This window comes from Microtus pennsylvanicus, chromosome 6 (assembly GCF_037038515.1).
Source record: "Microtus pennsylvanicus isolate mMicPen1 chromosome 6, mMicPen1.hap1, whole genome shotgun sequence".
Classification (NCBI taxonomy): domain Eukaryota; kingdom Metazoa; phylum Chordata; class Mammalia; order Rodentia; family Cricetidae; genus Microtus; species Microtus pennsylvanicus.
The window spans coordinates 119,654,578-119,679,250 of NC_134584.1; the positions used below are offsets into that span (position 1 = coordinate 119,654,578).

Consider the following 24,673-nt stretch of genomic DNA (forward strand, 5'->3'; position numbering starts at 1 on the left):
CTGCTTGCTGTGTTGTCGTTGGTCATTTCAGCTCTGTGCTCCAGACCCTGCCTCAGTCTCCCTCCTCAACACTTGGGTCTGGTAGGGCCCTGGATATGACGCTTTGGGGTACCGTCTCTAGGCTTGGTTCTGGCGAGCTGGTCCAGGGGCCAGCATCGTTGGGGTGCCCTCACACCCGTGGGGCCAGTTGGACTGTGGGAATGGGTCTGCTGTCTGCAGCGCTGGCTGTGCTCTGCTCCTGTGGCCTTCGGCTCTTGCTGCATGCCGCTGCAGCCCCTCTGGTGCTGGCGCTCTGCTCTCTGGGTGACACTGGTTCTTCTTTTCCTGTTTCAGGCATGAGCCATGAGCCCAAGTCCCCTTCAATAGGGATGCTTTCCACGGCGACCAGGACCACCGCCACCGTCAACCCCCTCACCCCCTCGCCACTCAATGGCGCCCTGGTGCCCACCGGTAGCCCGGCCACCAGCAGTACGCTGTCGGCCCAGGCCGCGCCATCCTCCAGCTTTGCTGCCGCGCTGCGCAAACTCGCCAAACAGGCAGAGGAGCCCAGAGGTAAGAGGCACCAGGCCACCAGCTCATGGGATGCCCCCTGCCCACCCACAAAGTGCATCTCTCTGGCTGGCATGGCCACAGGAGACAACTGCGCAGCCTGCGTGTCGTCCCACCCCACACTGCATCCAGGCAGGACCAGCCTGGATGCAGCCGTCATCCTAACTCTAGCTCCTGACCCCAGACCTACACCCTGCTTCGCTGTGCCTTCCTCTCTGCCTGCCTCTGCCCGCCTCTGCCCTCCTTAGCTTCAGTGGCCACTGTAGGAGCTCCTTGGTGGGCAAGTGGACTTGCCATGGGGAAGGCTGTGGTAGATAACGAGTGGCTGCGTCCTGGAGCCCCACCTCACTCGGGGTAGCCTCTTATCTGTTATTTGACCTAATTAGTGCCAGCCGTGTGCCTCCCCATCCCTGGTATAGCAGAGGGCATGGGTTTCCGGTATAGCCAAAGCCACTGTAGCCTGTATTCTTTTGGCTCTTCTTTGTGATAGAGTGGGCACATGCCCTAGAGGGACCAGAGATTTGCTCTGAGCTGGGACATACTGTGTTGCTTTGGGCAAAGGCTGACCCTTTCTGAATTTAGTCTTCTTGTTGGCACACAAGGCTCTCTTAGGCCCCCTTGGCTCTGCTTTTGGGGCACTTCTCGTGCCCTGTGACATGCTGGTCAGGGAGTGCCAATGGCACAGATGGGTCAGTTTATTCCTGCACACTTAAGCCCTTTGGATTCTGGCACCTCCTGGACTCGCTGCTCAGAGGCAGGTAGCCAAAGTACGGAAACCCAGGTGCCATCTGCTTTGTCTCAAAGTCCCAAGGCCCTGGACCCCAGGGATGCTTCAGGAGCCATCGATGGCCTACACTCAGGCTCGACAGAGGAATGGAAGTTTACTCTGGGTGCTGGCAGAGGTGGGGACGTGACTGAAATGGGCAATAGGGGTACCAGAGCAGGGGAAAGGTGGTCCACCTCCACCCAATGCAGGCCTCTCCGTCTACCTCGTGGAGGGGGGCTGTTGATAAGAACCACACCTGAACTAGCCCACCTATGTTGGATGCTGGCCTGGCTCTGGTGGCCCTGAAGAAGCTGGCCACATCTGCTTCTTCATCTCCCAACATCACATCCGGTGCAATCCTATGGCTGGTTGGTGGGCCAAGTGCCAGAGGCTGCAGGCCTCGTTGGGTGGAAATAGGGTAGATGGGAGACAGCAGGTGCAGTGTCCCCCAGGCCTACTCTCTCTTGTGGTGCCCAGGAACTTTGTGCCTCTTTGGGACAGGAACGATGGAGTCAGCAGTGCAGCCGACTCAGACTTGTGTTTGCCGACTTGTCTCCTGAATCTTCCCCATGTACATACAGATGGGGATCTCAGACTTGGGGTGCTTGGTGTCTGTACACACAAGGTAGCCTGGGGATCCCAGGGCATCCTGGCACTGACTCTGGTGTCCATCTGGGCCTGGGCCTTGGTCTCCTATCTTGCTGGACACTGGGCGTCTTGACAGCAGAGTGAAGCGAAGGCCTACCCCCCCCCACCATCTGCCAGGACCCTTAGCCGTTCTTCGTCACCTCAGCTTGGACCAGGCTGTTGGATTGGTGGCATTGCTGGGATGGTGTGTCATACAGATGCTAAAGTTCAGAGGGGGTCACAGTAGTGAATCCTCCTGTCCACTGCTGAGAACTTCCGCAAGGACCTGAACAGCTGGAGCTAGGGCTGAAGCCAGCGGTTCTAGGAGGAGGAGGTTCCTTGTTCGGTACCCACCAGTGTGGTGCAGGAGGACTAGGCTGAGGGCTGTGGAGGACTGGATTTGCCTCCTGGGCTTCAGACTGTCAGATTATCAGAACCTTTATCAGGTAGGTGCTTCCGGACTACTTCATTCCCCAAGCCACATTTTAAATTTTGTGGTGGTTTTTGTTTTTGAGACAGGATTTTTTTCTGTGTTACCCTGACTGTCCTGGAACTCGCTCTATAGACCAGGCTGTCCTCAAATTTAGAGATCCGCTTTCTCCTGCCTCCCTGGTGCATGCTGGGATTAAAGGCGTGTGCCACCACCGCCCTGTTTAAATATTTTCTTGAGATGGGGTGTTTTGTAGCCCAGGTTAGGCTGGAAATGTTTGTGTAGCTTGAATTTCTGTTCTCTTGATGGCTGCCACACCCAGTTTACAAAGTGCTGCAGATGGAACCCAGGCCTTGTTTGTGCATGCTAGGCAAGTCCTACCCCGGAACCATATAGCCAGTCCCTCTCAACCTTTAATAGTTGTGCGGCTGTCACCTTCCCTGGACCTCCAGAACATTTTCTGTGTCCCCTGCAGGATTGCCTATCTACCCTCAGCCCCTCCCCCAAGTCCCCAGTCCCTAGCCTGCTCTGATAGTGCCAGGTTGGGTTGGTGTATCTGCCATGTGGTTCCTAGTTGTTGCATCCTTCTATGCAGGGCATCCAGCCTTCCCGTGCTGATCCCATGGGGAGGCAGGCAGGTAGGACCCTCCCAATGTCTCGCTTTGGCTCTTGACTCTCTGACTCTCCCTCCGGGTCACTGTGAGAGAAAGCTGAGCCTGAAGATTGGGGACACTGATCTCAGGCAATTCCAGGCTTGTGTTCTGGAGGCCCCTACAAGGCAGGCTTCTGAGCTGCCTACCCTGAAAGCCCATGGTGGCTCTCAGCCCACTCCAGCAGTGGAAGGCTCTTTAGTGGAGGGGTGGTGGCTTCCAGAGCTGGTGCTGTTGCTTTTGCAGGGGCTTGCTCCTTGCACCCCCGACTTCACCCCAAGCTCTGTCCCATGCCCACCTTACCTGGAAACATCGTTGTACTTTTAGCCGTCTGACTGTGCTCTCCTAGGCTGATGTCTTCATCGTGTCTCGAGGGTACAGTTTAAAAATTCAATCCAGACAATGCAATCAGCATGCCGCCTCATTTGCTCTGCCCCAGCGAAGAGAAGCTGGCCCCTCCCAAGTCCTCCATTGGCCCCATGGGGCTCAGTCACGCCCAGCTGGCCAGGTGGGAGCCCTAGCCTAAGGGAAGGCCAAGGTATGACAGGCCAGAAGATGCTAGATTCACCCAGCCAGCTCCAGTTCACATCCTGACACCTTTAATTACTTGCTGTGTGCCCTGGCAGGTTGGCTGAATTCTCTGAGCGTCTGGGGTTTTTTTATTTTGTTTTTTTTTTTTTTTTAGGACAAGTGGGTGCCTCTGATGTAGTCTGTTTTGCTCTAGAGAGAAACTACAGAATAGGCATAGACTGCATAATGAGTGTGGCCCTGACTCCTTCCCCCATGCTATTTCTGGGGTTCGGTTGTATCTACACCACCTTCCAATAGGTATAGATAGATTTTTGTTGTTGTTGAGGGTTTCTCTGTAGCTTTGAAGCCTATCCTGGAACTTCCTCTGTAGAGCAGACTGGCCTCGAACTCACAGAGATCTACTACCACCACCTGGCAAAGATTTGCTTATTTATTACATATACAGTGTTCTGTATATGTACAGAACATATTCTTACATGCCAGAAGAGGGTACCAGAGCCCATCATAGATGGTTCTGAGCCACCCTGTGGTTGCTGGAAATTGAACTCAGGACCTTTGGAAGGGCAGCCCATGCTCTTAACCTCTGGGCCATCTCTCCAGGCTCTCCACCTTCCAATCTTACTGCCCCTGGCTATGCTCCTCCCCTCCTGGCTTAAACCCTTGCTGATGTCCTCAATCTGTAAATTTAGTGGAACCTAGTGAGCCGTCGTGGTTCCCACTGCTGTGGTTCTCTTGGCCTGGCTAGGCCTAGGCAGCTGCTGATCCACTGTCCTCTGGCCTCCCTATGATGCCAGATACGGGCTTCCTAGGAGGAAGGAGGACACAGGGAGCACCCCAGCTTGTACACTGGCTTCTGGAAGAAGCATTAGGTTATGGGCTTGAGTAAGTCCCACCCCAGGCTGGACCCCTGGATCTGTCCTGCGCTAGCTGCTCCCATCAGTGTAGATTCCGAAAACCGTCCCCAGGCTGCTCAGCTGTCCTGAAGCTGCTTCCATCTGTGTGTTGTGACAGCGTTAGGTTTTCAGCTGCACAGGATGGGATTCACCCTGTCAGAGGCGCTGCCCTTTCCCCGGCAAAGGCTCTTCAGCACAGAGCTCATGTTTCCTGGTGGTTGAACCCTGTTTGAGAGACTGCCGTGGGGCACACCTGTTGGCCCTGCCCACCCTGCTGCTCTTGTAGGGGTTTTCATCTCTCTGTGCTTTCCACCTCCGAGACATTAGCACAGCTGCCTTGAGCAAGGGTCCCCAGGGTGTTCAGTGTTTTTGTTAAGCTACTGGGTAAGGAGGGGTGTTGGGAGCCCCTGGCAGCAGCCTCTGGGAACTCTGATACCCGGAGCCATGTCTCAAGCCTCCAGCCTGGCCCCATAGACAATCCTCAGAGCTGCCCTAGGCAAAAGCTCCCTGGACTCTATGGAGAGCAAGCTGTAGAGCCCCCTCGTCACTGCCCCCACCTGTGAGAGATAAAGCCGGGTGCTGCCAGGGAGGGCCCAAGCTGTGTGACAATCTGCTCATCTCCCATGGGGCCCTGGTGCCGTCTGCTGAGGGGGGGCGGGGCTGCAACGGGAGCCCACATGTCTTTAGCTGATTGTCGGAAGGCCCACACAGCACTCAGAGCTATGTGTACCCTCGGTTCCAGGACACCAGGAGCCTTGGGCCCTCTCTTTCCCTGGAAGTACATGGGGGAGAGGGGAGGAAGATCCTTCTTGTACCCACTGTTCGCCACTTGGGCACCTACGGGGAGCAGGCTGACAGGGTGGGATGCAGTGGTTGAGCTTCCGATTAGACATCCCCAGTTCTCCGAGCCTTCGCCGCCTGCCTGTCTTGTCGCAGAGTTTGTAACCCAGGGGCATTTAGTTACTGTGGGTGGTGGATGAAATCCATATCCAGTCCCCAGAGAGGCCGAGGCTGGAGAAAACCCCTCTGTGTTGAGGCAGATAGCCCCCACCTGCTTGCATCTGCTACAGGGTGGGCTGGTGGAGGCTACACATCCTATGTGCGTCTCCTTGTAAATCTGCCTCTTTCAGAGAAAGCAAGGAAACAAATGGCCTGCCTGGCGGGCCTGCCTGCCTGTCAGTCTGCGGCTGGCAGGGCGGAGGCGTCTCAGCGGGTGTCTGGAGCCCCGTCTGTCTGTGGCTCAGGTGTGAGCAGTGGGGCTAGCTGTCGTGCAAGAGGCCAGGAAGAGTCTGTAGCCACAGCTGGCCCAGGTGACAGGAGAGGCAAGTAGGCTGGTGCCAAGGTGACATCCCGTCGCTTTCCCTCCCCAGACCCCCTCTGCTGCCTCCCTTCCTCTCTCTCTATATCGCCCCCTCCAGTGTCCTGGTGGTGTTGGGGCCATTCTTCCGGATCTGTGCTGTGTGCTGCAATCATGTTCTTGGCCCGCCTGGAAAGTGTTCCTCTGAAATCTCAGCACCTTCCTCCTTGTTGACTTGGGTTTAATGACTGGTCCTGGGTACAGGACCTCAGCAGCTGCCAACATCCCCCTTGGCTCACAGCTGGGCACCGAGGCCACCCACCCTCTGGTCTGCAGCATGCATGAAGACCTGCTGGCGGAGCAGGAGGCGAGGCCTGTCCAGCAGCACATGGCTGCCCTGTGATTCTGCTTGGCTGTCTCTCCTCAAAGCTGCGGGTCATGACAGATGCCATCTCTAGTGTTTGCTGCTGCATGCCTGGGTGTTTGTGCCTACCACACGGGGACCTGTCGGGGGGTCCAGAGGCTTCCCTGCCTGGGGTCGCCGTGCCTTGGTCCTAGGTCCCTCACTGTCAGCACTCACTTTCCGCACGCAGCAGTTGACCATAGAGCTGGTTGGACTTGCTTTCTTATCCCGTGACATGTGCCCCCTTCCAGACTGGCCCGGTGGCAGTAGCTCAAGTCTACCGGGAAGAAAGGAACAGTCCTTGAGATGGGGGACCCCTCTACCAGCCCAGACACCAGGCTGCAGGCCCAGTGGAATGCATAGCAGTACAGCTTTCTCTACTCAGAGGCTTTGTCAGAGCTGATGGGGACAGGATACCTGACAGGAGTGGCCGGCCATAAGAACAGGTGCAGGGACCTCTGGGCTTGCCTGCCCTGTGGTTGGGGCGGGGACTTAGTGGGTCCTTTCTTCACAGAGGCTGGAACTAGACCCTCTGTGGACTTGCTAACTGTCCCAGAATCCTTCACCCTGTTTCCATCACATGAGAAGGGGTGGGCTGTGTCTGTTCAAGCCATCCTTGGGCTTGGGAGCCACAGGCTTGTTCTGATACTGTGTTGGTTCAGCAACTCTTCCCTTCCCTTGCTGAGCAAGGTACTGTGCCACAGAGTCAAGCCGCAGATACACAGGGCTATGTAGGACAGCCCTTACCCTCCTCACTTCCTGTGTTCCTCATTGGCTGAGCCCAGGCCTGTGGCTTTGGGAGCTGGGGATAAAGTGCCCGTTGTGCCCATGTGAGCTCCCTAGGAGGCAGAGATGGAAGGATGCCGAGGCAAGCTAGCCAGTCACAATACATCAGTAGTTGAGCTCCAGGTTCAATCAGACACTCGATGAATACAGTGAGAACAATTAAGAAAGACCCTTGAAATCACTCTATCACACACAAACACACGCACACGGATTCAGGAAGAGAGACCGTTCCGTTGACGCTCAGCAGTTGTCTGTACGGTTATGCTCGTATCTATACTAGCTGGCTAGGGCTGCCCAAGCTAGCTCTTGTCTTTGGGGGCTCAGCTGTTAATAACATGCGCCACCCATAGGGTCTCGGCCTGATCTGTGGAATCAGGCAGCAAAGGTGATGCAGGCACCGCGCGCCTCTTCATCTGCAGGCTGTCTCCAGCTCTCTGACCCACTCCGCCATTCCGGCTGGATAGCGGCAGTTAATTACAGTGATGGCGGACCCGCCTGCTCCAGCAGCACAGCGAGAGCACAGGGCTGGGAGCCAGGCGCCAGCCTCACTAATTGGCAGCGCCTTGTGAGGTATTGATCCCAAGGCTCTTGCTGGTGAGCGCTGGCCTCCCACCTCCAATGGGATTAGGCTGCTAATTGTCCATGGCCAGCCTCATCCTCTCCGAGCCAGCACCACACCAGATCCTGCCCTGCACTAGTCAGTCCTCTGCCTGCCTGGGTTAGGACGGGGAGGAGAAGGATGGAGCCCAGTCGAGCTGACTGCCTTGGGGGCTCCTCCCATACAGACTGAGGTACAAAGGGGCTGGGAGGTCCCTGTTTACTGAGAAGGGTCGCTTCCATCTACCCATCCTCAACTGTGGCCCAGCTTCTGCAGGTAGCTGGGTAGTGTGAGCCACCCATTGCTTTGGTTGCTGGTGGACTTCTATGTGCAAGTGTTAACTGTTTTCAGTCTAGTGTGCAGTTAGCATGTTCCCTGCCTGTGTGCTAGTGTCTGTGCAGTGTGAGGTAGCTACTACTCACAGTAGCTGCCGGGTAGGCTGAGAAATTGGTGACTAGTCCTCCTTGGTGTGAAGGTCAGCAACCTTGAAGTATGGATGGAGTTCTGGTACAAGGAACGCCATAAAACAGGAGGGGCCAGGGAATCCCAGGGCCTACAAATCTGTCCACACAGACAGCTGGATGCAGGGGTGGAGCAGACATGGCTGAAGGCTTGCACGCCCGTTTCTTTGGAGGTTATAAAAATGTTCTCACATTGATGGTGGTGATGCGTGCAGACTGGCTTTGCTTGAAATGGCTCCGCCTTTCATCTCAGGATTCAAAGGCAGGAGGATTGCCATGAGTCCAGACCAGACCAGGGCTCCTATCTTTAAAAAAGGGGGTGAGCCGGGCAGCAGTGGCACATGCCTTTAATCCCAACACTCAGGAGGCAGAGGCAGGTGGATCTCTCTGAGTTCGAGGCCAGCCTGGTCTACAAGAGCTAGTTCCAGGACAGTCTCCAAAGCTACAGAGAAACCCTGTCTCATAAATCCAAAACCAAAACAGTACAACAACAATAAAAAAAACCAACAACAGAGTAAGCATTGCTCCTGAGGAATCCACTCAAAGTTGTAGTTTGACCGTTGCTCGCACATTCACACACATGTGCACCTGCACACAAACATACATAAAAATCGACAGCCTGTAAAGCCGGGCGGTGGTGGCACACGCCTTTAATCCCAGCACTCGGGAGGCAGAGGCAGGCAGAACTCTCTCTGTGAGTTCTAGGCCAGGACAGGCTCCAAAGCTACAGAGAAACCCTGTCTCGAAAAAACAACAACAAAAAGACATGTGCATTATACCATGGGCCTCCTGGGAAGGATGGTGGCAAACACAAGCAGGTTGCTGTTTGAGGAGATTTAGAATTCCTGAAAGTGATTGAGTTTTTAAGTCTGGCATGGTCGAAGAGACACCTGGTGGTGAGTTCCAGGTCAGCTTGGGCTATGTAGTAAGACCCTGTCTGAAAAGTTGGCCCCCTGCCTCACTGTGTCTCTGAATAAGGTGATTGTACCCCACAGTGTGCTCCTGGTGGCTTCTCTTGTCAGGAGCATTCATAGAACAGGCCAGCCTAGGACTTAGTGTTACCTCAGTTCCACTTAGTGTGACTGCCGCATGAATCATGTCATACTTGTGTGGACTTTCTCAAGGTCTGTGGCTGACAGGAGCCCTTACTTTTGGACCTATACCTGGGTTGGCATTGCAGACCGTAGGGTGTTGCTGACAGCAGGATTTCTCAGCTGCACAAAGGGGTGCCCTCCTGCTGGATGCCAGGCCTCCCCTAACTCATGAATGATAGCTACCTTGTTCCCAAGGTTCTCAGGGCCAGGCCTGGCTGCTCCAACCCTGTGCTTTGCCTGCTCCAGATTCTAGAGCTATCACTGTAGCAGTTATCCCTGCCCAGCCATGGGGCAGAGACTACAGAGTTCTTGGGATATGTATGGGCAATGGTTTTGTTGCCCATCTTGAGAACTAGAGGGTTCTTCCTTAGGCTATGGCCCTCAGGCCTCATTGCCTACCTGGGTCAGACCCTGGTAGGTAGGCATGTGAACAAGAGGGCTGCTTGACTGGGAACTGTTTGGGGAGGGGGCTGCTCTGCACAATTCTACGAGCTATTTCTGCAGGTGGCAGAATTTTCCCAGACAGAGCAAAGCTCTGTCCCAACGTCAGCATTGGCTATCTGACTGAAGTCATCCCCAACTATCATGTCCTAGTGGGAATGGCACCCCAAGAATTATGCTGCCCATCCCCCTCCTGCCTGCTCTCTCGCTATGTGGGGGAAGGAATATTGTCTCTCTCTGGGGCGAGGCTGTTCTAGTATTCACTCAACTATGGTGGACATACTGAAGCATGTTGACACGGTTTTAAACTAGTGGATTATATCTCAGATTTTTTAAAATTAGTTGCCCACCTCTAGGCCTAAAAGGCAGTATGACAGGGAGGCCAGCAAAGATGCCCAGTACTTAAGTAGACTGAGCTGCTGACCACACCTGGCCTCTGCTTCCCACTCTCCTTGGGTGCAGAGGACTGTACTGAGTAGCTGGTGTTACTGGGTCCTTCCCTGCCTGGCCACCCTGGGGCGTCACTTCCAGTGAGAGTTCTGGCATTGCAGACGTGTGGGTACAGTGGGCAGCATGGCAGTGATGTAGCTCCTGAGCTTCTGTGTTCTCTTTCCACAGGGTCTTCACTGAGCAGCGAATCGTCCCCCGTGTCCTCCCCAGCTACCAACCATAGCTCTCCAGCCAGCACGCCCAAGAGAGTGCCCATGGGTCCCATCATTGTCCCCCCTGGGGGTCACAGTGTCCCCAGCACTCCCCCCGTGGTCACCATTGCCCCCACCAAAACTGTCAATGGAGTCTGGAGAAGTGAGAGCCGCCAGGTGAGTGACCCAGTCCAGAGATGTAGACAAAATGGGGTCAGGGGATGTCCCTGAAAGGAGTTGACTTCTATCCACAGCTGTCAGGATCTTGAGGTTGTGGGCAAGGATGACCCTTCATTTTGGTCCTCAGATTCTTCTACAAGGTGGGCTTGATGTGCATCCCATACTGGAAGATGCTTGGATTAAGGTTATCCTTACATCAGGCTTGTGGCAGAGTACAGCAGACACATAACCTGGTTTAGGAGGCCATAGTGGGAGGGGAGGGGAGGATCTGGCGAGGCTCCTTTACTTTTAGATGGTATCTTACTGTGCCCTCGGGTGGCCTTGACTGTAATCACTTCTTTGGGGGTCTTTGTAGACAGATTTACCCAGAGGCATCAGGCTGAGAGATGAAGGGGCAGTAAAGTGCCTGAGGTGGTATCTGAGCCTTGGGTCCCTGGGTAGACAATAGCTATCCCTGCTTTGGGGGATTAGGGATGAGAGTGTAAGCCAACTGATAGTCCTAGTGCCTGATCCCAGCGTGAGGGGTCTTGTGTGTCTGCAGCCCCCAGCTGGTCACTCACTAAGTTAACTGAACTGGAAGAGTCAATGCCTAGAACTTCCCCTTTACTCTGCTGTGCCTCCCACCCGCTTGGCGCCCGCCCGCCCGGAGGGGCCTGGCTAATTAAGAACCGCTGTCAGCTGTGGCTTTCCCTGGATTCTCCAGCCCCATTCCCAGAGGGATTGTACTGCTAGGAAGTACTAATTAAACCACAAAGATGGAGGGGGAAGGGAAGGAGCACCTCTCCCCAGCTGGGCTGGGACAGGAAAGGCAGGGTGTGACCTCCATCTGCCCCTCCAGTCTGCTGGGTGTCCCTGGTCCCCAGTAAAGTGCTCCAAGCGTCCAGTAGGCTCTGAAAAGAAGTTTGGGACCAGTTTTTTGGCACCTTCTTCTTGCACCTGGAGTAGCATTTACCCCGGGAAGCCTGTCAGTCTGTCCCTGAATCTCAGCTTGACTCAGAGCAGCCTAAAACCACCCTATGCTGGTTTAAGAGAGGTTGAAGAAGCTGCCACTGTGATCTCCTGTCTGAGGACTTCTCCTAGAACTTAGCCCTGACGTAAATCTCCAAACAGCTTCCTTTCCCAGGGCAGCCGGCCTACCTGGTGATTACCTGGCTCTGGGTTCACTCCTGAGAGAAGCTTGCAGGACACTTCCCGTTCCTGACTTGAGCCTGGAGCCTCCACTGATTGGAGCCCCTGGCCCAGGTCCAAGATACCTCGTGTGCTTGCATGTCCCCTGTCCCTGTGCCTCTGCCTCGTGACTGCTGTGCCTGGAGCCCGTCACTGTCCTCAGAGGGTCCTTACCGCCTCAGAAACATTTAGTAACCCAGAGAAGGGCTGCGATGGCTCCGCTCCAGCAGTTCACGCTGCAGTTAATGAGACCTGCGTGCCACCAGGGAGGGCGACAAGCTCGGTGGATGAGCAGATGATGCTCAGAGCTCAGCAGAGAGTTTAATCCTTTCCAGGAGGGCGGGGATGCGGCTCTCCCTGCAGCGTGGCCATGAGTCACTAGGAGCCTCTGGAGGCTGCATCCACTGTTGGAAGTCAAGGGGGGATGGCTCCGGGGCCCTTCTCAGGGGGTGACCAGGCAGTAGAAGCCGCACGAGGAGAGATGAAATGAAAAGCAGTCTATTTTGAAGCTAACAGGCATGTCCCACTTGCCCAACTGTGGAGACCTTGCTCTAATCACTGGAGAATGACAGCTCCCTCCTCCCCCAGCCCCGCTGCCTTTCATGGATGCAGCTGTGTCAAACAGCTCTGCAGATGTGTCTTGTCTGCCATAGCCACCGGCGCGCGGTGCTTTTGGGTGGCCACCAAGCTTGGTCTTTCCCGTCCTTCATCACCCATGCAGCACCCTAGCTCCCAGCTGACCTAATTCCCCGGTGTCTGGCTCAAGTTCAGCCAGGCCCTGATGAGAGAGGACACGGTGCCCCCAGCAGCCTGATGGCCATTCTAGGGAGACTGAGGTCTCCTCATTTGTCCTGGTGTGGCTGGGGTGCATGCCCCTCGTGAGAAGGGCAGGTCAGAGGTCATGAACCCATGAGGACCCCACAGGGAACTGAGACAGCCTGCTGCTCTACTCTGGGAAGGAAACAGATGTTGCTGCTCATTAAAAATTCAATCAGCAGCCTGTCTCCCTCAATTAATCGTGGCTGTCTGTCTGCGGGGAGCAGGAGGGTTTGTGTCAGGCTCTGGGAGAATGGAGCTGGAGAGTGCTGTGGTATGTTAAACTGCCCCCTCAGTTCACACAGAGGCTTAGCTGTGATACAACAGTAGCCCCTCCCCTCGTGTCTTTACATGTGCTTGAGTGACCAACACCCTCATTTTGCTGGCTGACCTGGGGGTGCCACCACGGTCTTGGAGAACAAGACATTAGTCCAGGAAGAGCTGGCAGGCCTTCGAGTCGGACCACGGGTGCATCAAGTATCAGCAAGAGGGCCCTGTGTACTGCTAGCTGCTCATGCTGGGCCTCTGACCTGCAGTGTGAGGGAGGGGCCTGAGAACGCTGCCAGGTCTCTTTAAGTGATGGTCTCTGTTTTTCCCATGGTCCTAGTGGTGCCACTGCTTTGCCATGAGCCTTCCTTCCTAGTCACAGGCAGGCAGGGCTGCTTGGTCTGGTTTCTCCAGGTTAGATGCCACCTTAGTTGTGTATACAGGACACCCGTGAAGCTAGATCTCTCCAGACCCAGGGTTACTGCCATCTCTCACTTTGTGCCTGAAGCGAGCCTCTCCTGGGGCCCCCAGCCGAAATGCATGCAAGAGTGTCCCCAGTGTCCTGGATGGCTGCTGACACAGCTAGCATCTTGGGAGACACTCTTCCTGAGTTGCAGGTCCCCAGAGTGTGTGCTGTGACCCATGACTACCCCGGGTGGGCCTGGTTGTGGGAAGTAGGGGTTCCCTATCCTGCAGATCCTTTCACATGCCCCTGTCTTGGGACTCAGCAGTCTGAGGCATCACTGAGTCCCTTCGGGGGCAGAGCCAAGCCCTGATAGACCTGCTTGTGGGAGGCCACACTTACCTTACCCCATGCCTTTTTCCCTGAATACCACTTTTTTATTGTAAAGAGAACATTATTAGAGGAAGGTTATTTCTAGAATATGAGCTAAACAGTGGCCTTTTTGTGCGTCTGGATGGCTCCCCAAGCCCTAATGTTGCTTCTTCTTCCCACAGGACTCTGCCTCACGAGGCAGCAGCAGTGGTCGGGAGCGCCTGCTTGTGGAACCTCCTCTAGCCCAGGAGAAGGCGGCAGGCCCAGCTATCCCCTCCCACTTGCTCAGCACCCCCTACCCCTTCGGCCTCTCCCCCAGCTCAGTTGTACAGGACTCCCGCTTCCAACCACTCAAGTAAGTACCAGACTAAGGAGGACATAGAGTGGCTTCGGGCAGGCTCGGGAGTTTGCACCTGCTGGCGTAGAGTGCTGCTGTTAGCCTCTGTGGCCTGCTCTGCCCCCAGGTCCTTGGCCCCCATCTGAGCTTGTGGTGCACTCCATGCTGAGACATAGCCCTTGCCCTAACCACATTTAAGCCCATCCTCTGGGTCTAGGGACAGAGAGCTCCTCTAGCAGCTATGTCCCCTGGTGGGAGCTGGGGTCAGGGGCAGCCTTCGAGCTACTGGGGAGTGTGACATGTTTCCCAGCTCGAATGGGTCCTCTGCTCACCTGCTTTTTCTCCATGTCCCCTGGTGGGAGCTGGGGTCAGGGGCAGCCTTCGAGCTACTGGGGAGTGTGACATGTTTCCCAGCTCGAATGGGTCCTCTGCTCACCTGCTTTTTCTCCTACAGCCTCCAGCGTCCTGTGCACCACGTGGTGCCCCCGAGCACTGTGACCGAGGACTACCTGAGAAGCTTCCGGCCCTATCACACCGCCGAGGACCTGCGCATGTCCTCCCTGCCTCCGCTTGGCCTGGACCCAGCTACCGCTGCTGCCTACTATCATCCCAGCTACCTAGCCCCACACCCATTTCCACACCCGGCCTTCAGGTGAGACATCCCACACACACTGTCCACGCATGTGCTGTTGTGTCCTCAGCAAGACAGAACCTCTTGGGCTGGGTCAGAAGTTGCCAGGGCCTGAAGCCAGACACGCTCAAGAGAGACTTGGTCCATCCCTGTAGCTTTCCTGAGGTCCCAGCTGAGTTTAGTCCAAACGTATCTGTTGGCCCTCAGTTGAGCCACCTGCTGATGCCTCCCAGTTCCCATGTCTCAACATCAGCCTGCCAGCAGCCAGTAACCACTAACAGCAGTTATGAATGTGGGCAGTGTGACAGAGCCCGTGGTGAGAGTCATGCGCTCTTAACTGCAGACTCCCAGCCTGACTGGCCTTTGTCAGTGTCACACCAGAGGCCTCTGCTTGCAGCCAGTCTGCCCTTCTTGGCCACTTTCCCAGGATCTGGGAGGTCCTTGGTGCCAATGTGGCCGGTTCCTAGTGGACTCTGACCATGTAGAGGTGTCCTTTGCCTGTGGCCTCTGCTGTGCTGAGTCTGCTTAGCAGTGGACTCATCTAGCAGAGAAGCGTCTGTCCCCAGGCCTGGGTCTCAGCCTTTTTCCAGCAGTGGTAGGGACTCAGTCCAGAGCTTTACCTCTGCTAGGCAAGCTTATCCTTTGTGACTGCGGTCTTGGCACACACCACTCCCATCTTTCTCTACAGGATGGATGACTCCTATTGCCTATCAGCCTTAAGGTCTCCGTTCTACCCCATCCCCACCCCCGGTTCCCTGCCTCCACTGCACCCATCAGCTATGCACCTGCATCTCTCTGGGGTCCGCTACCCACCTGAGCTCTCACACTCGTCCCTGGCCGCGCTGCACTCAGAGCGGATGTCGAGCCTCAGCGCAGAGAGGTAAGCTGTGCTTCTAGGCAAGGGGACGGCAGTAGAGCGTGCTTCTGTCCTTAACAGGCCTTGGCTTGGCAGCACTCCGTGGGGGGGGGGGGGTCTCCATGTGTGGGTGAGAGGAAGAGGGTTTTGTCTGTGGCTGGCCCCACTTTGAGCTGGGGCATGGACTTGCCCCTTCTGCACATCCCCTTCAGCATGCTGCCCCCTGCTTGTCTCCCAGACTGCAAATGGACGAAGAGCTGCGGAGAGAGAGAGAACGGGAACGGGAGCGAGAGCGAGAGCGAGAACGGGAGGCCGACCGAGAAAGGGAGAAGGAACGGGAGCGAGAGCGGGAGCGAGAGCAGCGGGAGAAGGAGCTGGAACGAGAACGGGAGAAGGAGCGGGAGCGGGAACTGGAGCGCCAACGTGAACAGCGGGCAAGGGAGAAGGACCTGCTGGCTGCCAAGGCGCTGGAGCCCACCTTCCTGCCTGTGGCCGAGCTGCATGGACTGCGGGGCCATGCCACTGAGGAGCGGCCCAAGCCCTCAGAGCAGCTGACCCCAACCCGAACAGGTACCTGAGCTGAGCTGTGTGGAGGGCAAGACCTGTGCCTACCTGGCATGTGAGGGGTGCTGTCCCATTGCAGCTAGCAAAACACTAAGCACCAAACTGGGAAGAGGTGTGCCATGGCACCCTGGGTAGATGTAGGTGCCCTTAAAGATGGAAGGAGTGACTGGCCGAAGCACTGCTTTGGGGACCTAGGTTTGTCTTTGCCTTTTGCTGTGCTGATGGTGGAGGCCTGCTGTGCACTGTGCACTCACTGCTGAGATGCCCCAGATCTGACCTTGGCTTGTTTAGTCAATTATATGCAGTAGCTATGTGTCCAAGGCTAGCCTGAAGCTCAGGTTTACCTCATACTCAGAGCAGTCATCCTGTGTCAGCTTCCCGAGTGTAGGGAGCACAGGCATGAGCCATCCCAACCTTGTTTTGAATATAATTTATTTGATGAAAATCTCTGTAATTGAGCTACTTTTATGACAGTTTTAACAACTGCCCTCCATGAGTCCTAAAAACGTGACCCATGTGCTGTGAGCGAAAGCCCTACAAGACCCCTTCAGTCATGGGCCTTGAGCAGGGGCGAGGGTGTGCTGGCCTCCCGCAGTGACAGTGTTTTCTCCCACAGAGAAGCTGAAGGATGTGGGCTTGCAGGCACCCAAGCCTGTGCAGCATCCCCTGCACCCAGTGCCTGCCCCGCACCATACCGTGCCCAGCCTTATCTCCAGCCACGGCATCTTCTCTCTACCGGGAAACAGTGCTGCCACAGCCTTGCTGATCCAGCGCACCAACGAGGAGGAGAAGTGGCTGGCACGCCAGCGGAGGCTGCGGCAAGAGAAGGAAGACCGCCAGTCCCAGGTGTCCGAGTTCCGGCAGCAGGTGCTGGAGCAGCACCTGGACCTGGGCCGGCCCGCGGTGCCCACAGAGGTGGAACACAGGCCTGAGAGCACCAGGTGGGTCCTGAGTGGAACCTCGCATGAGGCGGGTGCTCCTGGTTCAGAGGTCAGGGATGGAGGGAAAGAGTGTCTGCACTCCTGTCCCTTCTGTTGGCCCATCCCACGCCCTGCTTCATCTTTCTGCCCCACTCCAGCAGCGTAAGTCTCGGCTCCTCATGCTCCCTGTCCTCCATGTTGAGAAAGGGCTGCGATTGGAAGGGGCCTAGATGCCCGGCCCTGGCCTTCCACACCTCGCACAAGTGGAGGGAGGCTACTCTGAGGCCTCGCTAGCCTTAAACATGAGTCTAGCTTGAGTGAGTCAGCCATCTCCACTCGAGCTCCCACGCCACACAGGGACCATGGTGCCTAGTCTCGCGTGCTGCCATGCTGTAGAAGGGGCAGGCCACGTACCCTTAGCTAGGAACTTTGTTTGGCTCTGGTATGTGGTATGTTTGTTTATCCCTTTACTTTTGAATTTGAAGGGAGTCTCAGGCTTGAGTCGGCAGGAGGAGTATTAAATGGTGCCCCAGCCAACCAGGGAAGACCCTAGGAGTTTAGCAATGGTCCACTGGGCAGCATGGGTCTAAGCAGCCCATGTCATCCTCAAAGAAATGTTAAGCTTTAGAAACGCTCCTGAAACTGTACTTTATAGGTTTTTTCTGTTAAAATGCACCAAAGATTTTTGACAATTTCATTCATGAGTGCTGTTTTCACATTTTCCCATCCCTCCCTCCCAACTCCTCCTGTACCACCCACCGCAAGTTCATGACCTCTTCTGCAACTATTACTGTTCGGCATACACACATCCATTGTGTGTTGCTCTTATGAATAGGAGTTTAGGACTCACCACTTGGGATTGGATAACTTACCCGGTTGCTTGTCCCTGGATGTTTCTTCCTCTCGAAGCAGCCATCAATTGCCTGTGGCTCTTCCTATAGCAGTAGGGCCTTGTGACAACTTCCTTGTGTTGGCCTGTCCTCTAGTGTTGTCAACATTGCAGCCTTGTGTAGGTGACAGCTTCCCTGCTGTGTCTAGATGGCACCGCCTACTAGAGGAGTCCTGGTACTTTGACTTTTACAGTCTTCCTACACCTCTACAGTGCTCCCTGAGTCTTAAGTGTGGGAGTTGCATTGTAGACTACCAATCAGGACTGGGTCCCCAAGGCTGCAGTTGTCTGTATTTTGACTAGTAGTATATCTCAGTAGTAGCCTGCCGCAGAAAGAAGCCTGCAGATACAGCTCCACCTGGGCCTTGAGGGTGTCCTGAATGGCATGGTGAAGGGGTGAGGGTCCTGGGCAGACTGGGCAAGAACAGTACACCTGTTGAAGTGAGCTGCTTATCTGCTGGACCGCCCTAAGGTCCTTTAGGCCGAGCTGCTGCTCTGGGACTGCTGCAGTTCTGACAGGGACCACAGGGGGGCAGCAGCACAGCCTCCACTCCTGTGGGAAGTCTTGGGCTTAGGTGGACACCCAAAGCTAAGTGTCCCTGGCTCATCCCTAGCCTGCCCTCACGCCCATACTTGATAGATCTTGAGGAAGGGCTGTGATGTCAGAGTTTCACCTCCAGGAGGAAATGACTCTCCTGGGGAGGTGGGATGAACTCTCCTCAGGGATTTGCACTCACAGGCAGTCTGGGGAGCCCAGCAAGTTACCCTGGGTGTGCTATAGGAGCTGGTAGGCAGATCTGTTCCCATCACTGATGACTCAGTATGTTCTTCCCAGGCCAGGACCAAACCGGCATGACCAGAGCAACCGCGAACCCCCACAGCACTTTGGTGGGCCACCACCCCTCATCTCACCCAAGCCCCAGCACCATACTGTGCCCACAGCCCTCTGGAACCCAGTGTCTTTGATGGACAATGCCCTGGAGACACGGCGGGCTGAGAGCCACTCTCTGCACAGCCACCAGACTGCTTTTGAGCCGAGCCGTCCAGCAGCTGTGCCGCTGGTAAAAGTGGAGCGTGTCTACTGCACGGAGAAGACAGAGGAGCCCCGGAAGCGTGAGGCCACACCACTGGACAAATACCAGCCGCCACCGCGGGAGGCAGGAAGTCTGGAGCCTCAGACCTTTCCCCATGGACCTGGGCCTTTCCTTGCAGAACTGGAGAAATCAACACAGACCATCTTGGGCCAGCAACGGCCCTCCCTTTCCCAGGCAACCCCCTTCGGGGAGCTCAGTGGGCCCCTGAAGCCAGGCTCTCCCTACTGCCACCCCACACCGCGGGGCCCTGACCCAGCATACATCTATGACGAGTTTCTTCAGCAACGCCGGAGACTGGTCAGCAAGCTGGACCTGGAGGAACGCAGGCGGCGCGAAGCTCAGGAGAAAGGTCTGGCTCCTGAGTGGGTCCCAACCTGCCTGAGGGGTGGGGATTTATCAGGACAGGAGACCCCAGGGCCAGCTGCTCACCTTCTCCCATTCAAATCTCCAGTGCAGTTTGGTTTTTTGGGTTTTTTTTGTTTTTCGAGACAGGGTTTCTCTGTAGCTTTGGAGCCTGTCCTGGAACTCTCTTTGTAGACCACGCTGGCCTTGAACTCACAGAGATCCGCCTGCCTCTGCCTCCCGAGTGCTGGGATTAAAGGCGTGCGCCACCACTGCCCAGCTCCAGTGCAGTTTGTAAAAACTGGTTTCAGGTAGCAGTTTCAGGGCCCCTTGCCTGTCCTGCTGTGAGGCACATTATCCTAAAATGGCAAGCTACAGCCTGTCACCAGACAGTGCCATGGATGTGCACCAGGAAATAAGGGACAGCAGCTGGCACTGTTCCTGCCCCCACAAAGTAGAGACAGCAGCTCCCTGAGGTCCCAAGAAGGCCAGAAGAGCCAGCAGGGGCTGTGGCACAGCACACACCTGATGGGGATGAGTGCCCCAGGCCAGTCTTGTTTCCTCTGGAATTGATTGGCCTGTTTGGTATTGCACCTAGCTCCTTATAGCTGGGGATGATGTGTGCTGGTTGTGCTAGCTGTAGGGCCTGGCTGGGGCTTTTCTATCAGTTCGCCTTGAGAAGTGGGGCAGCATGGACACAGGCCTTGGTCAGGCATGCTCCACTTCTGGTCTAGGGAGCATCCCATTCTGAGTCTCACAGAAGCTCAGTCCTTGTCATCCTTAGCTCACCGCGGGTGTCCAGGCATACTGGAAGAAAGCAGGCCCTCTCTTGGCAAGGCTTCTCACAGGTGCCAGCAGGCCTGGCCTGTGGTCTCACTCACATGCCCCCAGGTACACGTGTCCATGGAGCATCCTGGGTTCTGAGCCTGGCTCAGTGCATCTGTTTCTGCCATCAGGGTACTACTATGACCTCGATGACTCTTATGACGAGAGTGATGAGGAGGAGGTCAGGGCACACCTCCGCTGCGTGGCTGAGCAGCCACCCCTCAAACTGGATACATCCTCTGAGGTAACAGATCCTTCTCAACTCTTGCATGCTTTGGGCTGGTTGGGCTGTCAGTCCCCACTTTTGGGCCTACCTCTTGGCCTCCAAATCCCACAGGCCCTTGTTTCTGCTCCCCTGTGGCCTGCCTAGCTCCAGTTCAGACTCTGTAGCCCACGGGACCCCTGGGGCAGTAAAAGCATACCGGCAAAGGCGACTTCACACTCGTTTGTTTTCTTTCCCTTTCTAGAAGTTAGAGTTTTTGCAACTTTTTGGCTTGACCACCCAGCAGCAGAAGGAGGAACTGGTAGCACAGAAGCGCCGGAAACGGAGGCGGATGCTGAGAGAGAGAAGCCCATCTCCACCTGCGGTTCAGAGCAAGCGGCAGACGCCTTCCCCCAGGCTGGCTCTGTCCACTCGCTACAGCCCCGATGAGATGAACAACAGCCCTAACTTTGAGGAGAAGAGGAAGTTCCTGACCTTCTTCAACCTGACACACATCAGTGCAGAGAAGAGGAAAGGTATGGCCTTACTCTGGCCTGCACACATAGGCCAGGGGGCTCCTGGGTAGCATGGGCTAATGAGTGGCCTCTCTGCTCTGGTTGGCCCATCCCATGGTGTCATCCCTGTCGCATTTTGCTCTAGCCCATGTCCTATTGGGATGTGAAGGCTAATGTACCGTATACAGTCAATGCCTATCAAGCCCCTCCTGCATCCTCTTACACTTGATCAGGGGGCCTCTTGAAACAGGGTGTTTCCAGGGCTTTCGCTAGGATTGACAGGAGGTGTTGCCTCCTATTGTAGTGTCCCCTTGGGGACACCAGTGAGCTCTGCAGAGCACTGTTTTTGATGCTGGGCATCCTGAAGAGCAAGCCATATGTACGGGTGACCTGTAGATATCAAGCCCAGCCAACACATAGTAAACACACAACTTGCCCAGAAAGATGCTTCCAGATCAGTCTGGTAGCCTAGGGCCATTTTGGAAGAGAGATTGGAACTGGAAATCACAGCATAGAAGATATGACGTGGCCACAGCAGGCTGAGGCTTCCTTGATCGGCTCAACACCGTCTCGGGCTAAGGCATTAATGTACACAGCCTTGGGCCCCTTAAGGGCCCTGGCCTCTTCCAGAGAGTCACCGGAAAACAGTGTCTCCAGGTCTTCAGTCGGTTTGACATGCTTCTTTATTGGAGGTGGCAGTTTCTTTTTCCATTTTTTAACAAGCATGGTGGAGGTCTCGCCTTCCTAGCAAGGGTTAGTGACGGGCTGACTGCCAGCACAAGCCTTGGACACAGGCCTCGTTGTTTGCAAGCCCGACTTTCCACCTGGCTTCTTGTCTAAAGGACGCCGGCAGCACTGAAGGCTCTTAAGTTTCAGAGTTGGCAGGAAGAGTCGCCTAAGCGGGGATCTGCGGCACGCTCTCCTTCACGGGAAATGGCTATGACCCTCCCTGGTCTCTGGGGGTGCCCTTGTGTTGGGGCCACCCCTGGTCTTCAGATCAGATTATCTGCTGAGAAGGAAGTCACCGTGGAAGCGCCCAGGCAGCTGCTGCTCGTGGCTGTAGATGTGGCTGCCTGGAGTGTATGAGCCATGCAGGGAAAATAAAGAGTTGGCTGCCGTCACCATCTTCCTGTCTGCAGAGCCAGCCGTGGTGCTTGCTTTTGGTGCCTCTTGGTATAAATTGGCTTGTACTTGCCAATCACGGTGGCCAGAGCCCGCCTTTCCTCCCTCACAGAAGTCCTGCTAACCTCGGACTGCTTTCCTCACAGACAAAGAGAGGCTTGTTGAGATGCTCCGTGCAATCAAGCAGAGGGCACTGTCCGCAGCAGTGGCAGACTCAGTGACAAACTCTGCGAGGGACAGTCCTACCATCTCCTTGAGTGGTAAGGCAAGGGCACCTTGCCCTCCAGCGTCCTGTAGCTTGGGCCACAGGGTTAGAAGTGGCATTCAAAGTCTCGTCTTCGTGGTGAACTTGACCTACTGGAAGCTGGGCTTCTCTCTCCATCCCTCTTGTGTGGTCTACTGCCATCCTGGTTGAGCAGGGCCTTAGGACGCAATGCAAATTAGAAGGTGGGCATGAAGTCCAGATGGCGGTGGCACTAGCTGCCATTTCCCCAGAGGAGGCTGCGCTGCAGATCCTGCCTGGCTCTCCAGACTCCAGCACCTGTTCTCTCGCTCTTCTCTGCTGCTCTCCAGCTGAAGAAAGCTGAAGCCCAGGGGTCCCTCTTGCTGTCTCTTCACCTGCTCTCCTAAGTTGGATGAAGTTACTCTCACCTTCTCGGCACTTCCTGTTCTCTTCCACCTGTCCCTTGGGAACTGCTCACAGTTGGACTTGCTACTAAACACGCTACTCTCGAGGCTCTAGCTCATGCACAGCGTTTACATAGGGTGGACACGCCGGGTCTTTCTGCGAAATGTGAGCTCCTTGTGCCTGTCTTTCCACAGCTTGTAATGTTTTCCTCATTTCTGTCTCTCAAAGAACCAGCCACACAGCCAGCTCCTCTGGAAACAGATCAGCCTGCCGGGGTCCCTGCCTCCGTGTCAGACGCCCCAAAGGCCGCGGAGACTGGGAGACTGGAACAGCTCCGGCCCCAGGAGCTCTTGAGAGTCCAGGAGCCAGCTCCTAGCAGCGGTGAGAAGGCCAGGCTGAGTGAGGCCCCTGGGGGCAAGAAGAGCCTGAGCATGCTTCATTATCTCCGGGGCGCTGCGCCCAAGGACATTCCTGTGCCATTGTCCCACAGCATTAACGGGAAGAGCAAGCCTTGGGAGCCCTTCATGGCAGAAGAGTTTGCACACCAGTTCCACGAGTCTGTACTGCAGTCCACACAGAAGGCGCTGCAGAAGCATAAAGGTAACAGGCCACACGTCCCCTGTCAGTGCTGGGTGCCACGGGCCATTTTCATACCAACAGTACCTCCCAAACCTTAATGCCTGTGAAGCACTTAGAGGTCTCACTGGGCATGGGGGTGGGGGAGGGTAGCCTGGATCTCTTTCAGGCTTGTAGCAGGACATAATGTACCTCCTCAAGACCCACACACCTTAGTTAGCAAATGACAGTTCAGTAGGGCCAAAGCAAGTGTCTTCTGCATGTCAGCAGGGGCCTTCCCAGCACCCACAAATTCTGGAGGTCTCGCTCTGGTTCTTTGCCAAGGTACTATGTGCCCACCCCCAGGGCCCAGTGATTGTAGGACAGTAGTTTCCCTGCCCGTTCTCCACAGGTGAAGTGAGTGTTTGCAAACCCAGCAGGGAGAACTGAGTCACCATGCCCAGTCCTGTTTAAGGGTTCCACACCAAGCTAAGAAGCTCACAGTGTCCCTCACTGAGCTGACTGACTCTGCTGCTGGGGCCCAGGGAGCAAAGGCAAGAGCTCAGGTGGCTGACTGGAGGCAGAGACAGTATTCCTGAAGCTTGCTAGCCAGCCAGATTAAACAAGACAGGAGAGCAAGAGAGGCAGAAAACCAGTGTTGACCTCTGGCCTTATGTCACCTCGCCTGTGAGGGAAAGGCCCCCAGGAGAGATGTGCTAACTGGGTCTTTGTGGTTTTATTGGGGACATGTGCTTTGGCCAGAGGCAGCAGATTGCTCCCTGTTCTTTATGATGGATGGGCTCTCTGAAGTGGCATCTAAGGGATGAGGCCACCAGCAGGGCTGAGCCACCTCCTGTTGGAGGGACAATCCCTGATCCTCAGGAACACCTCTGCCCTCTCGAAGGAGGCTGTGCTCACAAACTTACAGATCAGAGCTCTGACATGTGCTTGTCTCCGTGGGTGACTTTCAGGGAGCTCAGCTGTGCTGTCTGCAGAGCAGAACCACAAGGTCGACACGGCAGTCCACTACAACATTCCTGAGCTGCAGTCCTCCAGCCGGGTCCCCTTGCCCCAGCACAATGGACAGCAGGAGCCCCCAGCTGGGAGGAAGGGCCTCCCTACGCAGGAGGTGGACCAGGACTCTGAGGACGACATTGAAGATGACAGTGATGAGGAAGCAGAGGAAGCCCCCAGGCGCCAGTGGCAAGGGATTGAGGCAATCTTTGAAGCTTACCAGGAACACATAGAAGGTAGGGATTTGTGGGGAGGGATGATCAGCAAGTCTGGTCCACACTGGAGCCTTGCTAGTCAGGGGCTGTTTGAGTCGTTGTGCGGAGACATTGGTTTTCCTGCAGGGCAAGCATAAGGTATAGCCCTAGCCCTGAGGCCCTGCTCAAGGGGGGTGGCAGAATGCAGCCGACTTGTACACATAGCAAAGCTCTGGCCAGTCCTGATTACCATGCTTGTGAGCCCACACTGAGGGAGTTTAGACACTTTGCAGCTCATTTTACTCCTAGATGCTTTTCCTGAAAGCAGCCTGAGTCACACACCTTAGCACACCCATACTGCTCCCCGGTGTCCGGAGAATACTCTGGTGCACTGCCTTTGGCCTAAGCTACTTGCCAGTTACTTCCTCCTGTATCTTAAGCTTTTTTATTTGGCACATGACCAAGCTGTAAACATTGCATATGCTTGCTACTGCACCCCCTTGAAAGGTATTTTTGGAACAAATACTGACACACAGGTAGCCGGAGCCCCTTCCCAAGCGGCCGCCTTTACCCCCTGCCCTCATTTTGGGATTATTGGGTTCACTGTGCGCTG

General features: G+C 55.6%; 1 protein-coding gene across 8 annotated transcripts in view; it reads left to right on the forward strand.

Moving 5' to 3' along the window:
- Gse1 (Gse1 coiled-coil protein) overlaps window positions 1-24,673 on the forward strand; it is a 342,705-nt gene that overhangs the window by 313,735 nt on the left and 4,297 nt on the right. For 4 of the 8 annotated variants that reach the window (XM_075977458.1, XM_075977461.1, XM_075977463.1 and 1 more), the window contains 13 exons: window positions 334-552; window positions 10,145-10,344; window positions 13,555-13,727; window positions 14,164-14,361; window positions 15,029-15,220; window positions 15,435-15,766; window positions 16,377-16,701; window positions 18,405-19,012; window positions 19,962-20,074; window positions 20,298-20,568; window positions 21,816-21,929; window positions 22,526-22,897; window positions 23,824-24,102. In XM_075977458.1, the coding sequence (XP_075833573.1) occupies window positions 334-552; window positions 10,145-10,344; window positions 13,555-13,727; window positions 14,164-14,361; window positions 15,029-15,220; window positions 15,435-15,766; window positions 16,377-16,701; window positions 18,405-19,012; window positions 19,962-20,074; window positions 20,298-20,568; window positions 21,816-21,929; window positions 22,526-22,897; window positions 23,824-24,102 (3,396 nt within the window). The remainder of the gene's footprint in view (window positions 1-333; window positions 553-10,144; window positions 10,345-13,554; window positions 13,728-14,163; window positions 14,362-15,028; window positions 15,221-15,434; window positions 15,767-16,376; window positions 16,702-18,404; window positions 19,013-19,961; window positions 20,075-20,297; window positions 20,569-21,815; window positions 21,930-22,525; window positions 22,898-23,823; window positions 24,103-24,673) is intronic. The other 4 variants (XM_075977460.1, XM_075977464.1, XM_075977465.1 and 1 more) reach the window with 2 other exon arrangements.